At 41.5% G+C, this 10,192-nt stretch overlaps 1 protein-coding gene across 1 annotated transcript in view; it reads left to right on the forward strand.

The window, feature by feature from the left end:
- The first annotated feature begins 3,476 nt into the window (after positions 1-3,476).
- The window catches only part of LOC119413723 (cell cycle checkpoint protein RAD17), a 94,478-nt gene continuing 87,762 nt past the window's right edge, over positions 3,477-10,192 (forward strand). Inside the window, exons 1-2 of the mRNA XM_037680777.1 lie at positions 3,477-3,480; positions 3,692-3,828. Coding sequence (XP_037536705.1) covers positions 3,477-3,480; positions 3,692-3,828 — 141 coding nt within the window. The remainder of the gene's footprint in view (positions 3,481-3,691; positions 3,829-10,192) is intronic.

Consider the following 10,192-nt stretch of genomic DNA (forward strand, 5'->3'; position numbering starts at 1 on the left):
ACTTTTTGGGGATTTGTTGACACTGTGAAATTTTGAATCAACATATTTTTCCTTTAAAATGTTACATTTACTCAGATTAAACTTTTGATCTGTCATCTATGTTATATTACGAATAAAATATTGACATTTGCCATCTCCACATCATTGCATTCAGTTTTTATTCACAATTTGTTTAGTGTCCCAACTTTTTTGGAATCTAGTTTGTAGACATGTTGCTGCTGCAGATCCAATCTCCATGAAACAACGTCAACACACAGCTTTGGATTTGTTCACTTGTCTTTTAACAAGAAAGCCATAATGTTCCCAAACAGGAGACCGCAACGAGAAACTAGAATGTTAATGCTACGCCTGCTGCAAGATATCTCTGTGCTGAAACACGCTTAGGAACTTTAGTTCCACGGTGCATAATCTCTCATTAATAAATTTTAACGAGTGAAAAAAATAACCGAAAACGGTACACACGTGGACCGAGCTGAACGTGCTGTACCGAAACGGTTCAATGCACCCACGTGTACCTTTACACCCCTAATCGTTAGCACCCTGATGGTTGTTTGCTATTCACAGGGGGCTGAGTGATGCTAACAAAAACATAATTGAAAGAGGGTTTCAAGGTTTAAGATTAAAATCAGACACCACTCTGAGCAGCAGGACCACGCTTTCCACAGAACAACTGTGTCAACTCTTGAAACTGTGCCTGCAGTCAACCTACTTCACATATGGGGAGCAATATTATAGGCAGAAACATGGGTGTGCTATGGGGTCTCCAGTTTCTCTTGTTGTTGCCAACCTGTACATGGAGGAGGTAGAAAAGAGAGCCTTGACGTCCTTTTCAGGGACACCACCAAGTCATTGGTTCAGGTATGTTGATGACACCTGGGTTAAAATTAAATCTCAGGAATTCCAACATTTTACTGACCACATCAACTCTGTGGATAAATACTTCAAGTTCACACGAGAAGATGTAAAAAATGGCAGATTGGCTTTCTTGGACTGTGAGGTCTCAGTCTCTGATAGAGGACATTTGCAAACTGAGGTGTACCGCAATCTCACCCACACAGACCAGTATTTGCAGTTTGACTCCCATCACCCTTTGGAGCACAAGTTAGGAGTCATCAGGACTCTGTACCACAGAGCAGACAGCATCCCCACTAACTCAGGAGCCAGGCAGAGGGAGAAACCCCACACAAGACAGGCTCTAGAGCAATGTAGATATCCTAACTGGGCCTTCCCGAAAGCAGAGAAGAAACCCAAACAGGACTCCAGTCAGCCATCAGGTGAAAAGGAGGAACCCAGACCAGTGGTCATTCCATATGTTGAGGGAGTATCAGAGAAACTGAGGCGTTTATTTTCTAAACACAACGTCCCAGTGGCTTTTAAACCCCAAAATACATTAAAGACTGGTTCTTCCCAAAGATCCAGTCCCCCGGCACAAACAGAGTAATATTGTGTATGTTGTTCAGTGTCAGGAGGGTGATCAGTCTTACATCAGGGAAACTAAACAGCCACTGGCCAAATGGATGGACCAGCACAGAAGATCAACATCATCAGGCCAGGACTCTGCGGTCTACACTCATCTCCAGGCCAGCGGTCACTCTTTCAGGGATCAATCAATCAACCTTTATTTAGACAGGTAAATCCCACTGAGCCTCGAGGACTCATTTACAAGAGAGACCTGATTTCAACAAAGAAAGATGACAACACACTATTTCAAGGATGAAGATGTTCACATCCTGGACAGAGAGGAACGATGGTTTGAGAGGAGTAAAGGAGGCCATATTTGTGAAAAGAAATCCTCCATCATTAAACGGGTGGAGCCTCCATGTTCAACTATCCCCCTCCTACAATGCTGTGATCGCTAGTATCACTCAGCCCCCTGTGAACAGTAAACAGTCATCAGGTGCTAATGACCCATTGTTAGGCTGATGGTCCTTCTTGAGCATGTGATCAGCTGGTTTTGGTTGTCAGCAGCAAAACTGGTTGATCCACTCTGAGAAGGCGCTATTTAAGAGACTGAGCTGACTACAGCACCTCAGACTGAAGAAGTCTTTCAGATGGAAGACAAAACGTTTCTACATTTTTTTGCTTTGTTTTGTTTTGTTTTTTTGAACATCCAGAGGACCTAACAACTTTTTTTTTTTAGATTTTACTGAACCATTAATCTGTCGAGCTGAAACACTGTCCTTCCATCCATCATCTTTTACCCGCTTCTTCATTTTTGAGTCTCAGGGGTCACTGGTGCCCTTGTCCAGCAATCACTGTGGAAGAGGCAGGAGGACACCCTGGACAGGTCTCCAGTCCATCAGAGGGACACATAGACAAAAGAGATAAACAACCATTCACGCTCTCACTCACACCTAGGGACAGTTTAGAATTACCAATAAGTCTAACATGCATGTTTTTGGTCTGTGGGAGGAAACTGAGGAGGCTGTTAGACTCATGAATCTCTAACCAAGATAGTCACTGTGAAAAAATATCACATCATGTTGCTGCTGATCTGTTTCATCTTGCTGTGTTTTTTTTGTGTTCATCTGCTCACACAGACTCATGTTCTTGCTGCTGTTTGGCATAATGTTTTTATGCTATTAGTGCTTAGTGTATATTTAGTTGATGTTTTTCTTAGTTCATATCTTAGATGTTATTACTGTTTTTCTTTTACATTTTATTGTTGGATGTAACTGGGACCCTGTGTACATATTTTCGCTCCACCACATGTACCACATGAGGTGCGAATGACAAATAAACAACCTTGAATCTTTGAATCCTTGAGTCTGGAGTACCTGGAAAAAAACCACGCAGCACAGAGAGAACCTGAAAACTCCACCCAGAAAGGCCCCCGGACTGGGACCTGAACCAGGATGACCTGCTCGCTGAGAGGCAGCAGCTCTACCAGTTGTGCCACCATGAAACTCTGCTTTGTGATATTTTTGCATTTAATTTTTAACATAGCATGTTCTTAAACAGACATGTTTGAACAGTGGTATGGCCTGAGGTGGTTAGCCGTGTACACAGATATCTACAGTATGCTCTTTCGTTGAGGAATAAATGAACCTGCAGTGGGACAGATGAAATCAGGATCTGAGTTTATTTACTTAATCAAAGTTTTTTATTGATTTTTTTTTCCATAACACACACAAAGCAAAAACATCCCCTCCCACACTGGGTCAGCTACACAGACATGAATACATCAGAAAGGCATTGACATACTTTCAATATAAGATACAAAAGGAGGCCAAGTGTCTCAAAATCTCTCAACAGAACCTTTCAGACTGTATCTGATCTTTTCCCAATGAATAAGACACACAACTTCTCTTATCCAGTGTTCATATGCCAGGGGATCCTCTCATACTTGCCGAAGGACGTATCCACAGGGACCACCTTAAACAAGGTCAAGGTGTCTTTATTGTTATTCACGCCACATGTGGTACATGTGGTGCAACGAAACTATGTACACAGGGTAAACAATAAAATGAATGGTGATGGGTACACAGTTTTTCCACATATCTCAGAGAAAGTATCAAAAATAGATTACCAATAGCCCCGCAGCTTTGGTCAAGTCCAGAATGTGTGTAAGAGTGTAGCTGGAGTTTCCTTACAGCAGTTCCGTGCAGGATCCAGGTCAGTTTTAATCTTGGATCTGAGTTTATTCATGCAGCTTCTAAACATGTGTATTTAATGTTTCTGTCTTTACCAGAATACAAGGTGAATGGTTCTTCCTACAGCTCCCAGTTAGTCCAGTTCCAGGACTTTCTCCTCAGAGCTAACAAATACAGATGTCTGAAGATGGCAGGCGATGAAGAAGCCACAGACAGGAAGCTCATACTAGTGGAGGTACGTACAGTAACATTAAACTAGACTACAGATTCATGTCCGTATAACATTACACCGAGCTTCTCCTCTCTCTTTCAAAACCAGAACAGGTGATTTTAGCACTTTAGTTTCTCGTTTTTGTAATTCAATTCAATTCAGTTTATTTATAAAGCACCAAGTCACAACAGAAGTCATCTCAGGGAACTAAAAAGAAACATTCATATATAAAAATAATAATTTAACTCTGTTTATCTGAGGAGCAGACAGCTTTGAATTTAACTCCATCACAGAACTCTCATCTTGAACAATCATGAAGGCGACAGTGGAAAGAAACAACTCCCTCATGAGGAAGAAACCTTTAGCAGAACCAGGCACAGAACAAGGGGCCATCTACTTCGACCGGCTGGGTTTGGTAGGAACAGATATACAATGGCAGGTCAAGAATCAAATGTTAAGATAGAAATAGTATCAAATGAAAACTATTCAATTTTAACAATTAATTTAAGGAAATCAGGTCAATTTGTCCTCTAGTAGTCTAAGCTTAAGGCAGCAGAACAAGCCAACCTTAATTATAGGATTTATCAAAAAGGAAAGTCTTAAGCCCAGTTTTAAAACTGGACAATGTGTCAGCCTCATGGACAGAAATGTTGGTTACGTACTGTAACCCCAGATTCTATGAGTATAGGCGCAGCCCTTTAAGGCTATCACTAGTGGGTTTATCCCCTTCGTGCGCAGCGCATCACTGAAAACTTTAGTCCACTCCCACCTGCTGTGTGGGCCTCCCCCCCGGTCCATATAAATTACAGTGAGACCGGGTAATCGGCTCCCAAATAACTTTTTTCTTCAGCCATTTAGGAACTAGTGAGGCCCAGAGCTTAAAGGGCTGCACCTATACTCATAGAATCTGGGGTTACAGTACGTAACCAACGTTCTATTTTGTATAGGCTTCGCCCTTTAAGAGCTGTCGCTGGTGGGTTAAAGGCGAAGCAGGATGTAGTCTATGCCTCACTGGGTCCATTCAGACACAATATGAAGCGCCCGCTTGCACCAAAAAACATTTCATCACTCAGCCTTCTGTGTGCGTAATTACGCGTTCCATGCACAGGAGCGCCCCGGAGAGAAAAGGTCTCTGATGGGGAAAAAGGGATGGCTGAAACGCAGTCCTGCTGCTGAGAATGGAAAAAACAGAGGTTACAAATTGTAACAGTGTAACAATGAACAGAACAGGTCAACAGCTCTTCAATATGAACTGATTAATAACAAAATGAAATGATTAGTAACCAAATGAACTGATTGGTAACAATTCAAACAGCAGTCATGAACTTGTGACTGATAATAAATGTCTCACACTAATTGCATGCAGGCAGGTGTGAGTTTAAAATGAAATTCCATGAAACAAGTAAAACGCTGAGAACAGAATGAGTCATGGAGAAGGCAGAGCCATCACGTAGATAGAAGCAAATAAATGAACAAGGCGATGACCAAGCGGCCGCCGTACAAATGTCCTCCACTGTCATCCCTCCATGCAAAGCTGTAGAGGATGAAATCCCTCTGGTGGAATGAGCACTGAGATTCTCTGGAGGGTCCAGTCCTGATGCTCTGTAAGCTTCAGAAATAGCCTCACACAGCCAGTGTGAGAGGTGCTGAGTGGATAAAGGGCGACCTGCAGAGATGTCCCTGTAATGCACAAACAGACGCTGAGAATAACGCAGTGGGGCCATGCGTGCTATATAACATGTAAGCGCGTGCACTGGACAGAGGAGGTGAGATGATGCTTCCTCCTCTGAATTGTGAGGAGGAGGATAAAACCCCTCCAAGGTTATCATTCTCGATTTAAATGAGCTTGTGATGTTTTTTGGTATGAAAGCTGGGTTAGGTCTCAGCGCAGCTGAGCTGCCATCAGCTTGAATCCTGAGACATGACGGGGCAGCAGAGAGCACAGATAAATTGCTCACTCTCTTTTTTTCATTCAACCTTTATTTAGACAGGTAAATCCCATTGAGCCTCGAGGACTCATTTACAAGAGAGACGTGATTTCAACAAAGAATGATGACAACAATGGGCAACAGCGACAACAATAAACAGCTACAAAAAGTCATACATTTTTTTTTTTTTTACAAATAGGATGGCTAAAAAAAAAAGTAACAAAAAACAGCTAGATTCTAAGGCGAATGTAAAAAAAAAAACCTAAAAACAGGAACATGTCTGCATTGGTCCCTGCCAGGAGTCCAACAGATTCTTAAAGCCACTTAGATAGGTCAAGGACGAGAGCTTCAAAATCTTCTTACAAGCTACTCCAGGAAACAGGAGCGGAGTAGGAGAAGGTCCTTTATTCTAGTTCAGTCCTCACTGAGGGGACACTGCAGGTAATAATGTCCGGAGAGTGCACGCTGTAGCTGCACTCACACAGAGACATGTAGGAGGAGATGTATGAAGGCAGCAGACCAAGAAGTGATTTAAAGATGAAAATGTACCAGTGAGAGAGTCTGCGTGAAGTTAATGATGTCCAGTTAACCAGTGGATACAGAGCGCAGTGGTGGGTACGATAATCACAGCCAGTTATGAATCTTAGTGCACCATGATAGACAACATCCAACATCTGCAGGGTTCTTGTAGGAGCGTTCATGTACAAACCGGATTCCAAAAAAGTTGGGACACTAAACAAATAGTGAATAAAAACTGAATGCAATGATTTGGATATTGCAAATGTCAATATTTTATTCGTAATATAACATAGATGACAGATCAAAAGTTTAATCTGAGTAAATGCAACATTTTAAAGGAAAAATATGTTGATTCAAAATTTCAGTGTCAACAAATCCCAAAAAAGTTGGGACAAGTAGCAATAAGTGGCTGGAAAAAGGAAATTGAGCATATAACTAACAGCTCGAAGACCAATTAACACTAATTAGGTCAATTGACAACATGATTGGGTATAAAAAGAGCTTCTCAGAGTGTCTGTGCCTCTCAGAAGCCAAGATGGTAAGAGGATCACCAATTCCACCATTGTTGCACAGAAAGTTAGTGCAGCAATACCAGAATGGTGTTACCCAGCGTAAAATAGCAAAGACTTTTAAGTTATCATCATCAACCGTGCATAACATCATCAAAAGATTCAGAGAATCTGGAACAATCGCTGTGCGTAAGTGTCAAGGCCGTAAAACTCTAGTGGATGCTCGTGATCTCCGGGCCCTTAAACGTCACTGCACCTCAAACAGGAATGCCACTGTCAAGGAAATAACAGAATGGGCTCAGGAATACTTCCAGAAAGCATTGTCAGTGAACACAATCCACCGTGCCATCCGCCGTTGCCAGCTGAAACTCTACAGTGCAAAGAGGAAGCCATTTCTAAGCAAGCTCCACAAGCTCAGACGTTTGCACTGGGCCAGGGGTCATTTAAAATGGAGTGTGGCAAAATGGAAGACTGTTCTGTGGTCAGATGAGTCACGATTTGAAGTTCTTTATGGAACACTGGGACGCCATGTCATCCGGACCAGAGAAGACAAGGATAGCCCAAGTTGTTCTCAACGCTCCGTTCAGAAGCCTGCATCACTGATGGTATGGGGTTGCATGAGCGCTTGTGGCATGGGCAGCTTGCATGTCTGGAAAGGCACCATTAATGCAGAGAACTATGTTCAGGTTCTAGAACATATGTGTCAAACTCAAGGCCTGGGGGCCAAATGTGGCCCTCGTTGACATTTTATCTGGCCCCCAAGATGATATGTGAAACGTAAAATACTTCTATCTCTTGAATTTTTGCAATAATCTTTGATTATGATACCAAAAGCACAACATAGAACATCAAATTATACCAATCAAACTCTTGCTGAGGAACCTGTGACCAAGAAACTTTGTTGGGTATCTGATTTGAGTTAATGTAGCTTCTGATATTGGCCCTTGGTTTGAAAAAGGTTTTAATTTTGGCCCCCTTTCGTAAGTGAGTTTGACACCCCTGTTCTAGAACAACATATGCTCCCATCTAGACGTCATCTCTTTCAGGGAAGACCCTGCATTTTTCAACACGATAATGCCAGACCACATTCTGCAGCAATCACAACATCATGGCTACGTAGGAGAAGGATCCAGGTACTGAAATGGCCAGCCTGCAGTCCAGATCTTTCACCTAGAGAGAACATTTGGCGCATCATAAAGAGGAAGGTGCGACAAAGAAGGCCCAAGACGATTGAACAGTTAGAGGCCTGTATTAGACATGAATGGGAGAGCATTCCTGTTTCTAAACATGAGAAACTGGTCTCCTCTGTCCCCAGACGTCTGTTGAGTGTTGTAAGAAGAAGGAGGGGGGGGGGATGCCACACAGTGGTAAAAATGGACTTGTCCCAACTTTTTTGGGATTTGTTGACGCCATGAAATTTGGAAACAACAGATTTTTCCCTTAAAATTATACATTCTCTCAGTTTAAACTTTTGATCTGTGATTTGTGTTCTATTCTGAATAAAATATTAGATGTTGGCACCTCCACATCATTGCATTCAGTTTTTATTCACTATTTGTTTAGTGTCCCAACTTTTTTGGAATCCGGTTTGTAGAATATCATGGAAAAGTTGTTTAACTTCCATAATTCCATTCAAAAAGTTAATCTTTAATAGATGATAGATTCAGGGCCCACAATTTAAACAATTTCAAGTATTTATTTGTTTATTTTTGCATAATTTGGGCTTCCAGCACATGAAACCCACGAAAACAGGATTTAAAAAAATTAGAATACTGTGAAGACATTCTCTCAGTTTAAACTTTTGATCTGTGATTTGGGTTTTATTCTGAATAAAATATTAGATGTTGGCACCTCCACATCATTGCATTCAGTTTTTATTCACAATTTGTTTAGTGTCCCAACTTTTTTGCAATCCGGTTTGTAAATAATGTCACCGTTATCAATGGAGGAAAGGAAAGTCACAGATCCAAGGTGTTTTCTAGCATTCAGAATTAGACAGGGTCTGTTTCTGAAAAAGAAACCCAGTTTAACTTTCAGTTTCTTTACCAAGTTTTCCACATGGAGCTTAAAAGAAAGATGTGAGTCGACCAAGATACCCAAATTTTTATAGGAATCAACAAACTCAATGGGGACACCATTTGAGGATGAAATCAGAGGAAGAACTGCTGGGACCAACTTCCTATTTGAAAAAAGCATCCCTTTGGTTTTGTCGGCATTTAGGACAAGTTTGAGGCGAAACAAATCAGTCTGGATGATGTTGAATGCAGATTTCAAAAGCTGGAAAGCCTTAGCAACAGTTTTAGCTCGACAATAAACATCTGTGTCATCAGCATAGAAATGTATGGATGCATTAGGGATGTTTTTACCTACATTATGTATGTAGATTGTAAAGAGGGTGGGTCCTAAGACTGAGCCTTGTGGTACACCATTGTTGACTGTTAAATAACTGGAGGAAGTACCATTATGTTGAACACATTGCTTCCGGTCTGAGAGATAGGTAGAGAACCAACCAATGGTGTGAACTGAGAAACCAATTTCTGAGAGTTTATGACACAAGATGTTCTGATCCACAGTGTCAAAAGCTTTAGACAGGTCTAAGAAAAGTGCAGCACAATAATCCTTAGCATCCAGTGCTTCAACAACATCATTAAGAACCTTCAATGCAGCAGTGGTTGTGCTGTGTTGTTTCCTGAAACCAGACTGATGTGGAGGTAAGATGTTAAATGAGTCCAGGTAATTTTTGATTTGAGAGTTTATCAGTTTTTCTAGAACCTTGGTTAAAATGCAGAGTTTAGAGATTGGTCGATAGTTGTTCAGTGAGGGGGGGTCTCCTCCCTTCAGCAGAGGAAGAACAAAGGCTGTTTTCCAAGTGTCTGGGATGGAGTTTTGTCTTATGGAGAGATTGAAGATGTGGGTCACAGGGACTGTGATGATATGAGCAGCCAGCCTTAAGAAATAAGGTGGAAGTTCATCTGGACCTGCAGATTTTTTAGGATCAAGATCTTTTAACTGTTTATTGACCTCACTGACTGAGAATGGAGAAAAAGAGAAGCTGTGATTAACTGAGGATTGACTTGTAGGAGGGATTTGATTTGTAGAAGTTTGGTTATTAAGTGAGGTGGCTAATTTTCCTTTAGTAACTGTGTCAAATAAAGAACTAGAAGCAACAAAATGTTTGTTGAAACTAGGGGTTGAACAAGTATATAGTTTTTAAACTCGACATTAACATAATAAAACCCGAGTAGAACTGTGGACTTCAGAAGGAACAAAAACACCTACACCCCCCCTGAACATAAGAGGATCTGCGGTGGAAGTGGTCTCCAGCTACAAGTACTTGGGTGTACACATGAATGACAACCTCAGCTGGAGCAACAACACCACCAGCCTGATCAAGAAAGCTCATCAGAGACTCTACTTCCTCAGACGGCTGAG

Source organism: Nematolebias whitei, chromosome 8 (genome assembly GCF_014905685.2).
Source record: "Nematolebias whitei isolate Nwh7 chromosome 8, NemWhi1, whole genome shotgun sequence".
Taxonomy (NCBI): domain Eukaryota; kingdom Metazoa; phylum Chordata; class Actinopteri; order Cyprinodontiformes; family Rivulidae; genus Nematolebias; species Nematolebias whitei.